This window comes from Pristiophorus japonicus, chromosome 7, assembly GCF_044704955.1.
Source record: "Pristiophorus japonicus isolate sPriJap1 chromosome 7, sPriJap1.hap1, whole genome shotgun sequence".
NCBI classification, from domain to species: domain Eukaryota; kingdom Metazoa; phylum Chordata; class Chondrichthyes; family Pristiophoridae; genus Pristiophorus; species Pristiophorus japonicus.
In genome coordinates, this window is record NC_091983.1 from 109,815,899 (window position 1) to 109,837,205 (window position 21,307).

Sequence of the window (21,307 nt, forward strand, 5' to 3'; positions counted from 1 at the left end):
TCACTGCTGCAGTATGCTGCAGATCCCGTTGACAGCGCTACAATCAAATTAAGGTTAAGAAAGCTAAAGTTTTCACCACCGAGATCACAAGATCTTTGTGGGCAGCTTTCTTTGAGGTCAGTGGTGATCGCTGTTGCGTTGCCGCTGACCGCAAATTCTAGGTCGGTGTATCATTCCTGAGGTGTGTGTCCAGACGCAAGGCAATACTCCAGATGGAGTCTAACCAGAGCTCTCTCTACAGCTGCAACATAACTTCCACACCTTTGTATTCCAGCCCTCTTGAGATAAAGGCCAACATGGTATTAGCCTTTTTAATTGTTTTTGTACCTGTCCACTAGCTTTTAGTGATTTCTGTACTTGGACCCCAAATCTCTGAGAATCCAAAGTTCTTGGCTTGCTATTTAAGTCTAAAGTGGATAACCTCACACTTTCCTGCATTGAACTCCCATCTGCCACAGTTTTGTCCACACAATTGCTTCCATCTACACTATTTATACTGTGCCATCTCACTTAATGTTGTCAGCAGACTTGAGATGTACAGCTCTCTCTCCCTTCATCCAAGTCATTTATAAATAGAGTGGAAAGCTGAGGCCTAATTACAGCTCTGAGGGGGACACCGTTCATCAAATCCTGCTAATTTGAGTACAAATCCATTATCCTGACTCTGTCTCCAAAATCCTAACCAATTCTGTACCCAAGCCAATTGGCTGCCTCCAATTCCTTGTGGGCTAATTTTTCTTAAGTCTCGTTTGTGGAACCTCATTGAATGCCTTCTGGATGTCCATATAAATAACATCTATTGACACTTCCTTATCTATCAAGCTTGATGCCACTTCAAATAATTCAACTAGTTTCATGCTTTTTCCAAATCTATGCTGGCTCTCTGGTCAGCTCATATTTGTCCAAGTGCTCAGCCAACTGTTGTAAATCACTTGCATTTTACTCTGAATGTTAATTTCTGAAGCTTCAGATGAGGTGATTGCTTTTTGATCACTAAAGTAGGCATTCTTCAGCATGAGGCTGTTCATTATTCCACACACCATTTTCTGTAAACAATTTATTTTAAACCTCAAAAAGGCGTTTTGTCTCCCATGTGAGTACCTTTTCAAAACTTCCTTTTATAGATCAGATCTGTTCAACAAACACCCTGCAGCTTGAGACCACAGGAAGTGTTGAAGGCACTCAGTAGAGGAAACTTGCAGCTGCTATATTTTTTGTTAACCATGATGGTTTCCTGATGTCAGCTGTTTGTTTGTTTGTTTGTTTTATTCAGAGTTCATTTTGTTTACATTTCTTCAGTTTTGCAGCTGTCATTGTAAATGGTTCCTCTTGCTCAGCTACCATCCCGCAGGAGCAGCATGGGCCAGCCCACACTGTGATATCTGTGCAGCACAGCAGGTCTCCAGTTGTCTTGGGTAATACTTGCCACGATCAGCATGGCTGCTATGAACAGCATGGCGGCCCCGACCTGCGAGAAACCAGCGGCAGGTCAGGGCCATAAAAGGAACGGTGCGCGGCGGCCATGGGCAGTGGGTGGTGTACCACTTCAAGGTACAGCGCGAGCTGGTGCAGGAGGGCAACAGCAGCCAAGAGTGACGTCAGCAAGGTCCAGGTCGGTGATTGGAGCATAGGCAGATACAGCAGAAGCGGCGAGATCGGGGCCAAGGAGCGACGAGAGACTGTGGAGGGATGTGATCGGGGCCGAGGGAAGGCGTGAGTTCGGGGCCGGGGCAGCGCGGGCCAGCCCACACTGCGATATGTGTGCGCACTAGGTCCGTTCAGTAGAGCAGGTCTAAAGTCCTCTTGGTTAACCCTTGCCACTGGATCAAGACCTCGCTCTGTTAAGCCTGTGTGGTGGCTGGTGTGCAATGGCCACCCCACGTTTATAAAAATAAATAAATAAATAAATAAATCCACATACAGGCATCTACCATCCTTCAGGGTGTAGTTCAGGACCTGGAATTTTAGGTCCTTCATTGAAACACCTGTGAACTCATCCTTGGTGTGGAAGCAAGTTATCATCTTTTTGACGGACTGCCTATGATGATGATGATGAGACAGCATGAAAAGTATGTTGGTTTATGCAGTACTGCAGCATGTATCAGTAATGGCTTAATTACTACAAAATGTGTGTAGTTAATTGAGATGCACTGGAAATTCACCTGCCTTTTATAATAATTCGATTTGTTAAAATTGCTTTCAGATTTATGCTGTTTGATATATTTAAATTTGGCTTTTTTATTTTTGACACTTAGGAATTTAAACAAGTTGTATTTCTCCTTCAGTAGTTTCTGTGGTAAACAATAATCCTTCAAATAATTAAAATGTTAAATAAAAATTATTAATTTTAATTTTTTTTAAAAAGCTTCAGAATTTTTTGTTACAGTACCTCTTCCCAAATCTTGTGCATTGATCTACATTATTAAATTGATCTCTGGATATTCATTTCCATTTCTTGAAACATTATAATTTTCCAGAAAAACACAACAGTAAAAGTCGTACCAAGTTATTTGAGAAGTAAAAGGGATGTGACTCAAATTGAAACCTAATTTCTTCAGTTGCTGAGAAGCGCCAGTTCTTTGTAGCATATAAATAGTTTTCTTCATAAATAGCATGGCAACAAGAGCATTATGCAACCTGGCTGTCTTGAAGCTTGAACAACAGATGCTGGCTTTTGAAATTCAAAGAAGTGAAACTTTCCACTTGCCATCTAGTAAAATTCAGAGCAGCTGCTGTGATTGGATAGCTTGGGGGGTGGCGGGGAAGAGAATGGAATGTGACTGATTACTTAATCGGACAATGCAGCTTAATTTCTTTGCTGCGGTGTGTATCTAGTTGCTACCAAAAAGAGTTGTATCTAGTTGCTGGACAGTCGTGCCTGTAAATGAAGCATAATATTAAGATGGTGTTGAATGATTTTGAAAATCAAAATTAATAACTTTTTGGCTGGATTTTAAAATTTGACATACACACTTAATTACACCAAGTGGTCCCTGATGTTTGTTTTGTGCAGTATAGGATCCTCTCTGCACAAATGTATGTAGAGATGAGGTTGACTAATAGAAATCTTAAAATTGAGACTGATGCTTAAAATATATCCAGCAACTTATGGACCTTGTTTTCTCGTTGTTTTGGGAGCACAACTTGTCCATGAGGCCTAACTCCTGCTCATTCAACCCTATTCCTGCCAAACTGCTGACCACCCAACTTCCCTTCCTGGCTTCCATGTTAGCTGATATTGTTAACAGTTCCCCCTCCTCAAGTACTATCCCATCCCCTTCAAATCTGCCGTCGTCATTCCCCTCAAAAATCCCACCCTTGACCATGCTGTCCTTGCAAATTGCCGCCCGATCTCCAACCTCCCTTTTCCCTCAAGTCCTTAAAGTTGTTGTTGCTTTCTGAATCCATGCTCATCTTTCCAGCATGTTTGAACCCATTATCAAAGTCACACATTGACTCCGATATGAATGTGATCACTAATCTGTCCCTCATCATCCTTCTCAACTTGTCTGCAGCTGTTGATGTGGTTGACCACATCATCCTGCTCCAATACCTCTCTTCCATCATCCAGCTGGGTGGGACTGCACTCACCAGGTTCCATTCCTATTGATCCAGTCGTAGCTATAGAATCACCTGCTTATCTCCTGTTCCAGCACTGTTTCCTCTAGTACCTCCTTCCCCTCTTCTTTTCCTCCCCCCCCCACCCTGAGGATCCCTCCTATTTCTCATCTACATGCTGCCCTCCATCGACATAATCTGAAAACACCAAATTCCACATGCACGCAAATGGTACCCAGCTTTACCTCCCCACCACTTCTCTCAACTACTCTCCTGCCTCTGCTTGTCCAACTCGATGAGCAGAAATGTCCTCCAACAAAATATTAGAATACCAAAGTCATTGCCTTTTGTCCCCGCCACAAACTCCGCCCCTCGTCATTAACTCCATTCCTCTCCCTGAACCAGACTCTTGGCAACCATGATGACACATTTGATCTCCAGATGAGCTTCCAACCCATTACCAAGACCACCTATTTCCATCTCCATAACATCACCCATCTCCGCCCCTGCCTCATCTCATCTGCTACTGAAACTTGCATCCATGCTTTTATTAATTCTAGCCTGGACAATTCCAGTGCTCTCCTGGCCAGCCTCCTATCTTACACCCTTCATAAACTTGGTCATCCCTATCTCTGCTGCTTGTATCCTAACTTGCTCCAAGTTCCATTCACCATTCACCCATATGCTCGCTGACCTACATTGGCTCCCTATCCGGCAACACTTCGATTTGGAAAGAAAATTCTCATCCTTATTTTCAAATCCCTCCATGGCCTCAGCCCTCCCAATCTCTGCAGCCTTACAACCCTTTGAGGTATCTACACTCCTCCAATTCTGGTCTCTTGTGCATCCCCAATTTTAATTGTTTTCCTTTTGGCAACCATGCCTTCTACTGCATAGGCCCGAAGCTCTGGAATGCCCTCCCTAAATCTCCCTGCCTCGACCTCTCGCTCCAAAGATGCTTCTTGAAACCTACCTCTTTGACCAGGCTTTTGGTCAACTGTTCCAATATCTCAAGTGGCTCAGTGTCAAATTTTGTTTGATAATGCTCCTGTGAAGCACCTTGGGCTCTTTTACTACATTCAAGGTGCTGTATATAGCGACGAGCTGTAGTTGTTTATAAATGATTAATGTCCTTTTTTAGAAAAAAATTAGGTGTATTTTTCTTGTATCCAGATTACTTCCACTGAATTCTTTAAGCTTATTCAGAGGTTCTATAAAATGGTTGCAAATAGCTGTAGCAAAGAAGCAGCTGGTCACTAACCTACCCTCTCATTTCACTTAGTAATTAATGAATCTAATGCAAATTCATCAGGAGTGTTGGGGACACATCTTGGCATGAATCTGTTGCTCACTGTAGTCGTCTATCACCTGTTGCTTCTCAGCTATAAATATGCTGTACTACGCAAACAGCAATTTGCATTTATTTTGTGCCTTTAATTAGGGAAAAATGTGAGGTGTAATCAGAACTAAATGGATGGCAAGCCTGAGAAAGAGATGCTAGGGGTGAGGAGTTTTAAGAAGGGATTAAAAAAGGAAAGGGAGCTGGAGAAGCAGAGGGATTTAAGGAAATCTAAAATAGGAGGCCGAGGTGATTGAAGGCAGGCATGTTAATAGTGGGGCAGTTACATGAGGTTTTCATGTATTGTACATGTGCAAGAACCAGTAACAAACTCAGATGGATTTGTGACAAAAATGGATAACATCTGCAGGATGGGATTGCTCATCATGTTACTTAATACCTTTTGAGGGAAGTTGATCTCAAAGCAGTGTTGCATAGAAACTAGGGCCCAAGTTTCTGCCCTCTGGAAAAACAGTGCGCCGACTTTCTGGAATAAAAAGGGCACCGAAAACATAACTTGTGATTCTCCGGTCTCCTCAGGATGTCTTCGTGCTTGGCGTGGCGCAGCACAAGGTCGGGGGCAGAGCCAGGTGTCGGCGCTGAAAACAGTGCCGGGACCTCTGCACATGCGTGCTAGAGTGTGTGCGCATGTGCAGTAGCTCCGAGGCTGCATGGGAGGGGCCCGACCCTAGCCATGGCCAAATGGGCTCCCCGGGTGAAGATCGGGACGAGGGCCTCCCTCCCGTTCAGCTTCCCCCGGCCACCCCCCTCTGTCGGTGGTGGGGCCCTCCCGCCCGGCATCTAGCTGTGGGCGGGACCCGCCTGCTTTCTCCCCCCGTCCTCCCCCTCCCCTCTTCTCTCTTTTCTCTCCCCCACCTTCTCCTGCTCCCCCCCCCCTCCCCTTCTCCTGCTCTCTTCCCCCCACATCCCCCTTCTCCTGCTCTTTTTCTCTCCCACCCCTTCCCCCTTCTCCTGCTCTCTTTCTCTCTCCCCCCCCCCTCTCCTGCTCTCTTTCTCTCCCCCCCCTTCTCCTGCTCTCTCCCCCCCCTTCTCCTGCTCTCTCCCCCCCCTTCTCCTGCTCTCCCCCCCCCCTTCTCCTGCTCTCCCCCCCCCCCTTCTCCTGCTCTCCCCCCCCCCCTTCTCCTGCTCTCCCCCCCCCCCTTCTCCTGCTCTCCCCCCCCCCCTTCTCCTGCTCTCCCCCCCCCCTTCTCCTGCTCTCCCCCCCCCCTTCTCCTGCTCTTCCCCCCCCTTCTCCTGCTCTTCCCCCCCCCTTCTCCTGCTCTTCCCCCCCCTTCTCCTGCTCTTCCCCCCCCCCTTCTCCTGCTCTCCCCCCCCCCCCCCTTCTCCTGCTCTCCCCCCCCCCCTTCTCCTGCTCTCCCCCCCCCCCCTTCTCCTGCTCTCCCCCCCCCCTTCTCCTGCTCTCCCCCCCCCTTCTCCTGCTCTCCCCCCCCCCCCCCTTCTCCTGCTCTCCCTTCCCCCCCCCCCCCCCTCTTCTCCTCCTCCTCCTCCTCCTCCGCCCTCCCTCTCTTCTCTCTCTTTCCCCTCCACCCCCTCAAGGGGGTGGTGCAGGGGGGAGACTCTCTGTCTCTGTCTGTCAGAGACACAGGCACTGACAGAGACAAAGAGAGAGACACTGGCCCTGCCCCACCATTCAATAAGATCATGGCTGATCATTCACCTCAGTACCCCTTTCCTGATTTCTCTCCATACCCCTTGATCCTTTTAGCTGTGAGGGCCAAATCTAACTCCCTCTTGAATATATCCAATGAACTGGCATCAACAACTCTCTGCAGTAGAGAATTCCACAGGTTAATAACCCTCTGAGTGAAGAAGTTTCTCCTCATCTCTGTCCTAAATGACTTACCCCTTATCCTTAGACTGTGACCCCTGGTTCTGGACTTCCCCAACATCGGGAACATTCTTCCTGCATCTAACCTGTCCAGTCCCATCAAAATTTTATATGTTTCTATGAGATCCCCCCCCTCATTCATCTAAACTCCTGTGAATACAGGTCCAGTCGATCCAGTCTCTCATCATATGTCAGTCCTGCCATCCCGGGAATCAGTCTGGTGAACCTTTGCTGCACTCCCTCAATAGTAAGAACGTCCTTCCTCAGATTAGGAGACCAAAACTGAACACAATATTCCAGGTGAGGCCTCACCAAGGCTCTGTACAACTGCAGTAAGACCTCTCTACTCCTATACTCATCCCCTAGCTATGAAAGCCAACATACCATTTGCCGCCTTCACTGCCTGCTGTACCTGCATGCCAACTTTCAATGACTGGTGTACCATGACATCCAGGTCTCATTGCGCCTCCCCTTTTCCTAATCTGCTATTCAGATAATAGTCTGCCTTTGTGTTTTTGCTACCAAAGTGGATAATCGCACATTTATCCACATTATGCTGCATCTGCCATGCATTTGCCCACTCACCTAACCTGCCCAAGTCACCCTGCAGCCTCTTAGCATCCTCCTCGCAGCTCACACCGCCACCCAGCTTAGTGTCATCTGCAAACTTGGAGATATTACACTCATTTCCTTCATCTAAATCATTGATGTATATTGTAAATAGCTGGGATCCCAGCACTGAGCCCTGCTGCACCCCACTAGTCACTGCCTGCCATTCTGAAAAGGACCCGTTTATCCCGACTCTCTGCTTCCTGTCTGACAACCAGTTTTCTATCCATGTCAATACATTACCCCCAATACCATGTGCTTTAATTTTGCACATCAATCTCTTGTGTGAGTCCTTGTCAAAAGCTTTTTGAAAGTCCAAATACACCACATCCACTGGTTCTCCCCTGTCCATTCTATTAGTTACATCCTCAAAAAATTTTGAAAGATTTGTCAAGTATGATTTCCCTTTCGTAAATCCATGCTGACTTGGACCGATCCTGTCACTGCTTTCCAAATGCACTGATATTTCATCTTTAATAATTGATTCCAACATTTTCCCCACTACTGAAGTCAGGCTAACCGGTTTATAATTCCCTATTTTCTCTCTCCCTCCTTTCTTCAAAAAGTGGTGTTGCATTAGCTACCCTCCAGTTAATCGGAACTGATCCAGGATCGATAGACTGCTGAAAAATGATCACCAATGCATCCACTATTTCTACAGCCACTTCCTCAAGTACTCTGGGATGCAGACTATCAGGCCCCAGGGATTTATCAGCCTTCAATCCCATCAATTTCCCTAGCGCAATTTCCTGACTAGTAAGGATTTCCTTCAGTTCCTCCTTCTCACTAGATCCTCGGTCCCCTAGTATTTCCGCAAGGTTATTTGTGTCTTCCATCGTGAAGACAGAACCAAAGTATTTGTTCAATTGCTCTGCCATTTCTTTGTTCCCCATTATAAATTCACCTGATTCTGACTTCAAGGGACCTACATTTTTCTTCACTAATCTTTTTCTCTTCACATATCTATAGAAGCTTTTGCAGTCAGTTCTTATGTTTCCAGCAAGCTTCCTCTCATACTCTATTTTCCCCCTACTAATTAAACCCTTTGTCCTCCTGTTGAATTCTAAATTTCTCCCTACCCTCAGGTTTGCTGCTTTTTCTGGCCAATTTATATGCCTCTTCCTTGAATTTAACACTATCCTTAATTTCCCTTGTTAGCCACGGTTGAGCCACCTTCCCCATTTTATTTTTACTTCAGACCGGGATGTACAATTGTTGAAGATCATCCATGTGACCTTTAAATGTTTGCCATTGCCTGTCCACTGTCAACCCTTTGCTAAGTCCCTCTGTTCAGAATGTACATTAGTCTGATACATAGCTATGGACTTTGAGATCTTGAACGATCAGTGTTGTCTCACAAGCTGTATAGTATATGTCCTTCCACCATGTTGAAGGCAAATCTTTATTGTATAGCTGATGGGGAAACTGAGTCTTGGCATTATATATAGCTGGGTATGTGCCCTGAGCTTGTACATCCAGGGTTTAGTGCCAACCATGATTTAAGCTGAAGAGCAGCAAGCTCTGTATCTCCAACTATGGAACTACTGTTTATTGGAGTATTGTGAGGAAGTTGGTAGCCACAAAGTGGTACTTTTATGGTGAGTGATGTTGCTCACCATTCTGTTCAAGAGTTTTTGGTCTTTGTTACCGTGAGAGCTCAAATTCAAACTTGGCTGGTTTTTTTAACCAATAAACGTCCCCCTGATGGAGAACGAAAAGGGGTAATCAGGTCCTCTCTGGGTTGAAATAGCTCCAGGATAATAGACATAGCACTGGAAAAATTGAAAAGTCAACCCTTGGTGGCAGATTGAATAAACTGATAGCCAGGTCGGTCTGCAGTATTCCAAGGCACTGTTGATGTTTAATTGCTCAGCCTGGCTCATTAATAGGGCTGAGGATGGCAGGGTTGGAATTCATCCCACTTTTCGCTGGATAATCCTGTAAATTGGTTTTAGCTGGTTCCATTCCAGTAGTACCATACCCACACTTGGTCAACCTGCACTTAAGCTTTCTGGACTTGAGCTTTATCTCTACAGAGAGAGAGGGCATTTCATATCAAGCAAACTGAAACTACTTGCGTGGATTTATCAACCGCTTGCTTTGGAAATGCAATAGGTTTCTACACATATCAAACATTTGGCTTACTGAAGACGTTTGTGTGACTGCTAAAGTTTGTTTATTGCTTGTTGTGGTTTAAGCTTAGTTACATTTTATGAAAGAACTGTCAAATATGTCAACAGCACATTGAACTAATATTAGAAGGTTTACTAATTAGTTTAAATTCCTTTAAATTAGGTGTCGACATTCTGAAACTTGTGGCAGCTCAGATTGGTAGCCAGTGGAAGGACATCTATCAGTTTCTTGCCAATGCTACTGAACGGGAAGTAGCTGCTTTCTCAAATGGGTATTCAGCAGATCACGAACGAGCATATGCAGCCTTACAACACTGGACCATCCGAGATCCTGAAGCCAACCTGGCAAAACTCATTAGTGCTCTTCGTCGCTACAAGCGCAATGATGTGGTGGAAAACATCAGAGGACTGATGGAGGATACTTCCCAGGTATGTGGCCGCTCAGAACAATTTTAAACTATTGATGTAAACTTAAAGTCTGCAGGGACTTTCATATTCTGTGATCACGTGAAACTTTTCAAGGGAGAGTATTATTTTGAAGTCAGTTTGTCAAGTTTTAGCCAAGAATCGTTTTAGCAATTTGAGGGTAAGTCAGACTGTGTTTTCTTGCACAAAGTGTAATAATTATGGACTTCTGGCAAGAAAAGCAGATATCAGGAATGGGTTTAAGAAGTAACTGCATGCTTCTCTAGAGAGAGAAATAAGTGTATGAGGGATGCAAGAAAGACTGCAGTAGGATATTCAGATCAAAGTGGTGGGCTTGTTGGACTTGATTTTTTTTCCCCCAACTCTCCTTATTCTGTTAAAAGCACTGAACATTTTTGGTGCAGTTCCACATGTGTTGATGGTTTTCCATGTCTTGCATTAGTACAGACAGATAATTGGAGGACATTGATAACAGCTGAGCCAAATCCTATCCTCATTTAAGGTTGCTGTGTAGTGTGTACTGAATTTAAAATGTCTCATTTTATAAAAATCCTGCAAATGCTTATTGGCCTTAAAGTTGCAGTCGACAGCATAACTAAGGAGTATACCACCAACCTGCGAATGAAATTCGCACTTGCCTAGTGCGAAGCCCCAAGCAAAATGCTTTGAAATGCTGCAGAGTTGTCCACAGTGTAGTGGCCCAGGGATCCCAGGGTATGTTGCATACCTTGGATCAGGTGGGGCAGTGCTCCTTTCACTAGCCAATCAGGAAACATAGAAAGCCACGTTTAACTAATGTGTGTTAAAGGAAGATGCAAGTCGATTGGAATCCAGCCGACATCGGAGTTAAGCATAGCAACAGGGTGGGGGTAAGGGGGGTGAAGGAGATTAGAGATAGGGAGGGGCTAGGCCATGGAGGGATTTGAAAATCAGGATGAACATTTTGAAATTGAGGCGTTGCTTAACTGGGAGCCAATGTAGGTCAGCAAGCACAGGTAAGAAGGTTATGGATGAGGGCTTCAGCAGCAGATGAGCTGAGGCAAGGGCAGAGATGGAGGTGGAAATAGGCGGCTGTAGTTATGCTGTGGATATGTAGTCGAAAGCTCAATTCAGGGTCAAATTGACACCAAGGTTGTGAACAGTGTGGTTCACCCTCCGACAGAAGTTGAGGAGAGGGATGGAGTCAGTGACTGACTAGGGAAAGGAGTTTGTGGCAGGAACTGAAAACAATGGCTTTGGTCATCCCAATATTCAATTTTTGCTGAGCAGGTGCAGCGTTGATAATCCGGAGTTCCAGAATCTAGACGCCAGGACGATCGGTGGCATGGTCGTCCGGAATCCGTAAAATGTTCCTGAATCTGGACCTGATGACCCTGCTGACATTGGGGCCTCCTCGATGGGGCCAGGCTGGCCCGATGACTTCCTCGGCAGGGACCTGTCCGACGACCTCCTCGGCAGGTACCCCCCCCGCCCTTTTTGACATTCTGAAATCCAGAAATACCCGAACCTGGGCTCGGGTGTTTTTAGATTTGTAACGTCAGAAAGACAATCGAAAGCGTGGGATCAGGAGCGGTCTCGGCCCCGAGGGTTCCGGATTTTAGGCGCCTGTACCTGCATACTAACTTTTTGTGTTTCTTGCACAAGAACCCACTGTTCTGCTGCATTTTGTAATTTCTCTCTTTAAATAATAATTTTCTTTGTTGTTGTTCCTGCCAAAGTGGATAACCTCACTTTCCCATCTGCCAAATGTTTGCCCACTCACTTAGCCTGCCTATATAGCTTTGCAGATTCTTTGTGTCCTCCTCACAACTTAGGCTTTCCTGCCCATCTTTGTATCATCAGCAAACGTGGCTTCATTTCATTCAGTCCCTAGATCCAAGTCATTACTATAGATTGTAAATTGTTGAGGCCCCAGCACTGATCCTTGTGGCACCCCACTAATTACCATTTGCCAACCAGAAAATGACCCATTTATCCCGGCTCTCTGTTTTCTGTTAGTTAGCCAATTCTCTATCCATGCTAATATATTACCCCAACCCAGTGAGCTTTTATCTTGTGTAGTAACTTTTTATGTGACTCCTTCTGGAAATCCAAATACACCACATCCACTGGTTCCTCCTTATCCACCATGCTTATTACATCCTCAAAGCACTCCAGCAAATTTGTCAAACATTATTTCCCTTTCATAAAACTATGCTGACTGCTTGATTGAATTATGTTTTTCCAGATGTCCCTCTACTGCTTCCTTTAATAATGGATTCCAGCATTTTCCCAATGACTGATGTTAGGCTAACTGGTCTATAGTTTCCTGCTTTCTGTCTGCATCCTTTTTTAAATAGGGGCGTTGCATTTGTGGTTTTTGCAATCCGTGGGACCTCTCTATAATCGAGGGAATTTTGGTAGTTTACGACAAATGCATCCACTCTCTCTGCAGCCACTTATTTTAAGATCAGAGGTCAGCCATCAGGTCCAGGGGACTTGTCCACCTTTTAGTCCCATTATTTTACTGAGTACTTTTTCTTTAGTGACAGTGATTGTTTTAAGTTCTTCGCTCCCTCTAGCCCCTTGATTATCCATTATTGGGATGTTTTTGGTGTCTTCTACTATGAAGACCAATACACAATATTTGTTCAAAGTCTCTGCAATTTCCCTGTTCCCCATTATTAATTCCCCAGTCTGATCCTCAAAGAGGCCAATGTTTACTTTAGCTACACTCTTTCTTTTTATATGCTTGTAGAAGCTCTTGCTATCTGTTTTTATATTCCTTCCTAGTTTACTCTCATACTTTTTCTTCCCTCTTATTTTTTTAGCTGTCCTTTGTCATTTTTTAAAAATGTCCCAATCTGGGTCGGTGATGGCTGCCCCACTGCCAGCATCCACGTGGTCAGCGCGGGGTGAGTCGGACTAAGGGGAGATTGGCAATATTAGCCCAGAGTTGGCGCGCTGGGTGGGAAGGTCAGCGAGAGTGTAGGATGGGACATTTGGGGTCGTTGAAGATGAGGCAGTGATGAGTGCCTCAGTGGGCACTTCGTAAGATGCCAAGAGAGGCACAGGGAGAAGCTGTCGGCTTGACTCGGAGGGAGTCAAGTCTGGGACGGAAGCAGGAGAATAGGAAGGTCCAAGAGTAATGAATGATTGGGGTTTGGATTTGGGAGGGCAGAGTATCTGAGAGGAGAGATGAAAGGAGGCATGATGATGGGAGAGAACGGTCACGGAGGGTTAAGGAGTAAAGAAAAGTATTGATTGGCACAGTTCTGGAACGGCAGCCAAGGTGCGCACGTGAATGGACATGGGAAAGATCAGGTTACACAGGCCTATTTAAATGTAGTAGCTAATGGGATTCGTTAATCGGGAAACCAGGGTCAAAGTCAGTGTTTGTACCAGCTGTAACATTTTCCAGCGTAATTGAAGAGAAGTTGGTGGGCAATTAGCCCAACTTTTCACCAGCAATGAGTGTTGCAGCGGATCATCTTCCTCTTCGGAACTTGACACATCACAAGCGCATGTGGAAATCCCGAACTTGCAGTCAATTTCAAAGACGATATGACGGCGTACTGACCATAAATTTGTGGCTCTTGTCTTTCAACTGAATGAATGTTTACTTGCTGTTCTGGAATAGGTTTCTACAGTGAGTTTATGAAAACAGGAATGTTTTGGTAAAACAAGTAAATCTTACTTGAGTTGTTGGAAGATATCTGAAGCAACATCTGTTGTGCAATTTATTGCATGTCGTCATCATTGGCAGTGCCTCGGAATTAAGGAAGACTTGCTTCCACTCAAAACATGAGTTCTTAGGTGGCTGTACAGTCCAATACGAGAACCACAGTCTCTGTCACAGGTGGGACAAATAGTCGTTGAGGGAAGAAGGGGTGGGTGGGACTGGTTTGCCGCACATGTCATATATGAAGCAACTGGGCTTCATTTTGCTGTCTACCACAATGTTCTAGTTTGAAAAATGAACAATTTGCTAAATGATTGAATGTTCCATTATGTTCTAGCTGGTAATATTATTTGTGGGTGGGGGCGGGGGGAGAGAGTGAAGATAAATTATCCGTTATTTATCTGTTTTGTCTACTGTAATGTCTCAACCATTTAAGAGCCCTGCAATATGACAGTCCTTGGAATCAGCAGGTATTCTTATTGGTAAGCAAATACAACATTTATATAGCACCTTTAACATAGTAAAATGTCCTAAAATGCTTCACAGGAGTGTTAGTGGACAAAATTTGACACTGAGACATGTAAGGAGATATTTGGACTTGGTCAAAGAGTTCGATTTTAGGGAGTGTCTTCAAGGAGGAGAGAGTGGTAGAGAGGAAGAATGGTTTAGGAAGGGAATTCCAGAGCTTTGGGCTTGGGCAGCTGAAGGCATAGCCACAGTCACCAATGGTGCAGCCATTAAAATTGGGGATAAGCAGGAGACCAGAATTGGAGGAGTGCAGAGATCTCAAAGGGCTGTAGGCTGGATGAGGTTACAGAGATAGGGAGGGATGAGACCATGGAGAGATTTGAAAAGCAGGATGAGAATTTTAAAATTGAGGCGTTGCTGGACCAGGAGCCAATGTAGGTCAGTGAGCAAGGGGATCATAGGTGAACTGGACTTGGTTGGTATGGGCAGCAAAATTTTGGATGAGCTCCAGTTTATTTTGGGTAGAAAATGGGAGACCAGCCAGGAGAGCATTGCAATAGTCAAGTCGAGAAGTAACTGTGACCTGGATGAGGGTTTCAACAGCAGACGAACTGAGGCAGGGGTGGAGTTGCACAATGTTATGGAGGTTGAAGTAGGCGGTTGTGTTGAAGGAGCGGATATGTGGTTTGAAGCTCATCTCTGCATCAAATATGACACAAGTTTTGAACACGCTGTGGTTTAGCCTCAGACTGTTGCCAGGGAGAGCGATGGAGTCGATGGCTGGAAAGAGAGTTTGTGGCGTGGACTGAAGACAAATGTCACACTTACTGCTTTATAGTATAGGAAAAGACCATTTTCAACCATCCCAAGTTCAAAAACCGAATGCATTCCTGTCTCTCCGATGAGATGTTAAATGGAAACTCCTTTTGCCATCCCTGGTGGGCAAAATCCATGGCACTATTTGAAGAATAAATTGATCATAGATTCATACAGCACAGAAGGAGGCCATTCAGCCCATCGTTCTGTGCTCTTTTGAAGAAGCTATCCAATTAGTCACACTCCCTTTCACTTTCGCTATAGCCCTGCAATTTTCTTCCATTTTTATAGAGCCAATTCCCCCAGAAAAGGAAGGGACTCTTCCCAGTGTCCTGGTCAGCATTTATCCCTCAACCAACATCACTAAATTAGCAGGCCTTGTGTGATTGCTGTTTGTGATGCCTTGTTGTGCCCAAATAGGGCGCTAAGTTTCCCAACGTTGAGAGTGACTGCACTTCAAAAAGACTTAATTGGCTATGATGTGCTTTGGGATGGCATGAGGTTGTGAATGGTGCTTTAAAAATACGAATTATCTTTATAGCAGATGCATTCGTTATAATCTACCAAAATTCTCTGGACTCTGGGGAGGTACCAGTGGATTGGAAAGCAGCTAATGTAGCGCCTCTTTTTTAAAAAAAAAAAAAGGGGGCAGACAAAAGGCAGGTAACTATAGGCCGGTTAGTTTAACTTCTGTAGTGGGGAAAATGCTTGAAGCTATCATTAAGGAAGAAATAGCGGGACATCTAGATAGGAATAGTGCAATCAAGCAGACGCAGCATGGATTCATGAAGGGGAAATCATGTTTAACTAATTTACTGGAATTCTTTGAGGATATAACGAGCATGGTGGATAGAGGTGTACCGATGGATGTGGTGTATTTAGATTTCCAAAAGTCATTCGATAAGGTGCCACACAAAAGGTTACTGCAGAAGATAAAGGTACGCGGCGTCAGAGGAAATGTATTAGCATGGATTGAGAGTCGGGATAAATGGGTCCGCTTTGTGGTTAGTGGTGTGCCACAGGGATCGGTGCTGGGACCACAACTGTTTACAATATATATAGATGACCTGGAAGAGGGGACAGAGTGTAGTGTAACAAAATTTGCAGATGACCCAAAGATTAGTGGGAAAACGGGTTGTGTAGAGGACACAGAGGCTGTAAAGAGATTTAGATGGGTTAAGCAAATGGGCTAAGGTTTGGCAGATGGAATACAATGTCGGAAAATGTGAGGTCATCCACCTTTTGGTGGGGGGGGGGGGGAAAACAGTAAAAGGGAATATTATTTGAATGGGGAGAAATTACAACATGCTGAGGTGCAGAGGGACCTGGGGGTCCTTGTGCATTAAACTCTTTTAGGAGTAAATAAAAAACATTAAACCGTGCCCCCTGATCTGGGGGAAACACCAACATTTACAATGCCTTTTTTTTTGGGCACAGAATTGAATTTTTTTTTCCAAGTGCCCCCTATAAAAGGGGAGGGTCCTTGTGCATGAAACTCTTTTTGGAGTTCACCTGCAAAAACATAAAACATGTATCCGTGCCACCCGACCTGGATGACACACTAAAAGTCAACATTTTGAAACATCTGCCTCCCCGTCGGGGAATTGAACCCCGGTCTGCCGCGTGACAGGCGAGGATACTCACCACTATACTAACGAGGAACTGACTCCTTGTGCATGAATCCCAAAAAGTTAGTTTGCAGGTGCAGCAGGTAATCAGGAAGGCGAATGGAATGTTGGCCTTCATTGCGAGAGGGATGGAGTACAAAAGCAGGGAGGTCCTGCTGCAACTGTACAGGGTATTGGTGAGGCTGCACCTGGAGTACTGCGTGCAGTTTTGGTCACCTTACTTAAGGAAGGATATACTAGCTTTGGAGGGGGATACAAACATGATTCATTAGGCTGAATCTGGAGATGAGGGGGTTACCTTATTATAGATTGAGTAGACTGGGTCTTTACTCGGAGTTCAGAAGGATGAGGGGTGATCTTACAGAAACATTTAAAGTAATGAAAGGGCTAGACAAGATAGAGACAGAGAGGTTGTTTCCATTGGTCAGGAAGACTTGAACTAGGGGGCACAGCCTCAAAATACGGGGGAGCCAATTTAAAACCGAGGTTGAGAAGGAATTTTTTCTCCCAGAGGGTTGTGAATCTGTGGAATTCTCTGCCCAAGGAAGCAGTTGAGGCTAGCTCATTGAATGTATTCAAATCACAGAGAGATAGATTTCTAACCATTAAGGATTATGGGGAGCGGGCGGGTAAGTGGAGCTGAGTCCACGGCCAGATCAGCCATGAACTTGTTGAATGGCGGAGCAGGCTCGAGGGGCTAGATGGCCTACTCCTGTTCCTAATTCTTATGTTCCCTCCCCATAATTGATTGTGTTACTCAATGCCTTTCTGACTCCCTGCCACTGCACAGGTCCTCTGGGTGGGGCCAAACCAATGCCTGCCTGGGCTCAATATCACATCTTGAGATTTATATTCTATGCAGTATATAGCTCAAGTTCCTGATCAAAGTGAAATATAAAGCTTGTTCAAGATTTATATTACTAACCGGAAATCTTGAATCATCAAAGCTCATGACTAAATGCTGGTCAGTGTACTAAAGCAGAATATTAAGCATTTCTCAACCACGACAAGTTTCATCTTCAACACTTTTTTTGCCAGCGTATGAATGTAAAGAAAAGAAAAATATGCTAATTTTAGATGACTCGCTTCCAGGCATTTCATGTGAATAACTGTCGGGTGATGTAACCATTAAAATTTACCAACATTTTGGTTATAATCTTGTAAGTGGTTCAAAGCTCTAATGTAAAGGAAAAATGGGGGAAAAATAGAATGGCCTGAATAGTTGAGCTAGAAAGTAAGCATGTCTTCGCACTGCTACCAACAGTTACTGCTGAACTCTTAGCATTTGTCCTGCATGAAAGGACATGTATTGTTCCTTTCATAGATACTCACATGATTAGTTCTTGTGTTGCATCATGCTTTGGTTGTTCTTCAAAGTAAGGCATTTGGATACAGTTATACATGATGAAGAGATATAATTGGTAAGTTAGGATCCTGTTAAAGTTTTCAGTTTGTGTCTGTTAATAACTTTTTTATTTCATTGTCATTTGTGGAACTACCAACATGCACTGTTGTAAGTAATTTGGGCATTTTCTGCTGCCATTTTCACTGTGATCTCCCTCCCCCATTTTGAATGGTTTCAACGTTGTTCTGAGCCACATAGTTCATTGTGTTCTGTGCAACAACAGCTTTGATGTTGCTCCATTTGAATTTCTTTTTTCATTATGTAAAAATTTATTTTCTAATCAAAGGATCAAATTGATTTGTGTCACTGTTTAGATACCAGTGTACCTTCAATACCTTTTGATGTGCAAAACAGTTCTTTGAATTTGTGTGTGAAGCCAGTATTGAAGATTTTGTTTTGTGGCATTATGCAGAGCTATTGAAACATGACCACAGTTCTCCTGAATTCTCATATTCTATCACATGAAAGGCTTAATCCCTCTTCCTGCTTCTGGAAGATGATAAATACAGTGATACAGATAATGTAAGACTATACCAAATGTTTTTGTCAGGCCAGAAACTGGAACTTTATCTTTTCAATCTATAAAGCCTGATTAATTTGCAGACATCCTAATGAAGGATCATCACGTATTACAAGCGTTCTCTTTGTATGTATGATGTGCAGGTATTTAATTTCGTGTGACTTTGATGCACATTCTGCTGCTAAATATAGGGTAGAATTAAGTGTACCCCAAGCATCAGTGGGAGAAGATTACCTAATCAAATGCTTATAAAGGATATCACTGCTGGTAATTTTCTTCCTCCCTTTCCTTCATTTGTCATCTCTCTTTCCTGTCCTCCGTCTGCTCACCCCCCAAAAATGAATGGTGGCAGCAACTATTTGTATGTGGCCACTGAACAACATTAAAAGAATGAAGAATAACAAGCCTCCAATAAAATATTATCTTATTGACCATCATTGATGAAAGTGACTAATGCAAGGGTCATTTCATTAATTCAGAATTGTTTGAAATGTTTGCATCTCAAACAAGAGCACTAGTGATTGCTTACAGTAGGTGGATTTTATGAATACAAATTTCTGAATCTTTTCCCTAAGAATGTACATTTGCTTAAGAATGCTGCTTCATTTTCCATAATGTGTCATTCGAGTTCTTTTCATGAGTGTTTTTTCTTCTGGAATTAAAGTACTCTGGTGAAAGTAACACATGTACTATAGACAAAGGTAATGAAATGCACACCCACAGAAAATTTGAGATGGGTGAGACTTGAAATTATAAATGACTTGCTGGCAGAAGATGGTTTCCAAAATCTGCCATTGCTTCCTGTCAACTTATTTGTATTCAGAACAGTCTGCTCACTGGTCTATTAGCGACATCATTTGTGGGACTGAATGTCGAATAAATTCATAAACCCATTTTGGTTTCTGTGTAGTTACTCTACGGAACTGATGCAAATCATGCAAACTACAATTCTACGATTTTGCATACTTGGACTTATGAAAGCTGCTTTGTACATACTTTCCGGGATGAAGTTTGCCAGTGATTTGATATTTGTACCATACATTTTCTTTCCATTGTTTTTCAGGATCCAAGTATAGTTAGTGAACTTGCATGATTTGTGTTCCTCAGTGTCTGTTTCCTCTACTTCATTGCTCCTGTAGTTTAATCTGCATTACCTTTGAAACAAAAATGTTTGCCCAGAAATTCCACTGTCGGGCAGAGTTCAGGTAGAAAGACAGCAGCGGAACTGGACATTGAGGTGGACCAACTTCTGCCCCTTGATGGATCTTGCAATAAATTCCGATGGGAGTGGGTGAGCAATTCTTCCACCAGTCCCCTTGTCCCAACACCATTTTGGGGTGAGTTGGCAGAAGGAACGGTTTACAAGCATTTATTGCCCATCTTCTAGTTGCCCTTGTGAAAGTGGTGATAAGCCACCTTCTTGAACCATTGGTGTCTGAGATTAAGGTACTCCTACAGTGTTAGATATGAAGGTCAAGGATTTTGACCCAGCAACTATGAAGAAATGGCAATATATGTCCAAGTCAGGATGGTGTGTGCCTTGCAGTCGTACGTGGAGGTGATTGTATTCTCATGTCCTTGCTGCCCTTGTCCTTCCAGGTGATAGAGGTAACAAGTTTGGGAGATATTGTCGACTAAACTTTTAGCGAGTTGTTGCAGTGCATCCTGCAGATAGTATACACTGTAGTGTGGAGGGAGTGGATGTTTAAGGTGGTGGATGGGCTGGTGATCAAGCGGGCTGCTTTGTCCTGGATGGTGTTGAGCTTCCCAAGTGCTATTGCAACTGCACCCATCCAGGTAAGTGGAGAGTATTCCATCACACTCCTGACTTGTGCCATGTAGGTGGTGGAGACCTTTGGGAAGTTGGGAAGTGAGCTATATTTTCACACATTACCCAGCCTCTGACCTGCTCCAGTAGCCACAGTATTTATATGGCTGGTCCAGTTAGGTTTCTGGTCAATGGTAACCCCCAGAATGTTGATGGTGGGGATTCGGTGATATTAATGCCATTGAATGTCATGGGGGATGGATATACTAGTTTTGTTTTGAAGTGGTCATTGCCTTGTGCTTGTATGGTGTGAATGTTACTTGCCACTTATCAGCCCAAGCCTGGATATTGTCCAGGTCTTGCTGCATGCGGACATGAACTGGTTAATTATCTGAGGAATTGTTAATTGAACTGAACACTGCATTGTGCTATACACTTGTTTCCATGTAGTACTGAGTTTAGTCAGGGCTAGATCCTATAGATCCTATCCTCATGTGCAAGATGGATGGATAGTTTGCTGATCCATTGCACCACCCAATCAACCAATTCTGTATTAATCTAACACCTGAATATACATCGGGCCCAAAATTCAGTACTGTTGTAAAGCTTGGTGCTCCCCCCCCACCCCCCAACCTTCTTGTGGCCATTAGCGACAACATTTTTTCATGGCTGGGCCACCCCATATTCTGCTCCAAAAGTGAACAAATGGGTTCCCATGATGATGAACCCTTCCAAAGTGGATTTTTCAGATGTGTGACTGTCTTAATTTGAGGGTTATCACCACTGAGAAATTCAGCATGCAAGTAAGGGTTTCTAACGAGCCAGCTGCTTCCTGGCTTTTTTAAAGACCAGGGTTTGCAGCAAGGTGGTTGGGAGGATGGCTGTATAAGAGGTGCAAGGAGATCCAACAAATTCACTGATATGGAGCTGGAGACACCGATGAATGGTGTGGAGGACAGAAGAAGAATACGGTTTCATAGAAACATAGAAAATAGGTGCAGGAGCAGGCCATTCGGCCCTTCGAGCCTGCACCATCATTCAATATGATCATGGCTGATCATGCAACTTCAGTACACCACTCCTGCCTTCTCTCCATACCCCCTGATCCCTTTAGCCGTAAGGGCACAT

General features: G+C 44.1%; 1 protein-coding gene across 1 annotated transcript in view; it reads left to right on the top strand.

The window, feature by feature from the left end:
- tnfrsf21 (tumor necrosis factor receptor superfamily, member 21) overlaps nt 1–21,307 on the top strand; it is a 90,897-nt gene that overhangs the window by 39,089 nt on the left and 30,501 nt on the right. Inside the window, exon 4 of the mRNA XM_070885241.1 lies at nt 9,651–9,916. Coding sequence (XP_070741342.1) covers nt 9,651–9,916 — 266 coding nt within the window. The remainder of the gene's footprint in view (nt 1–9,650; nt 9,917–21,307) is intronic.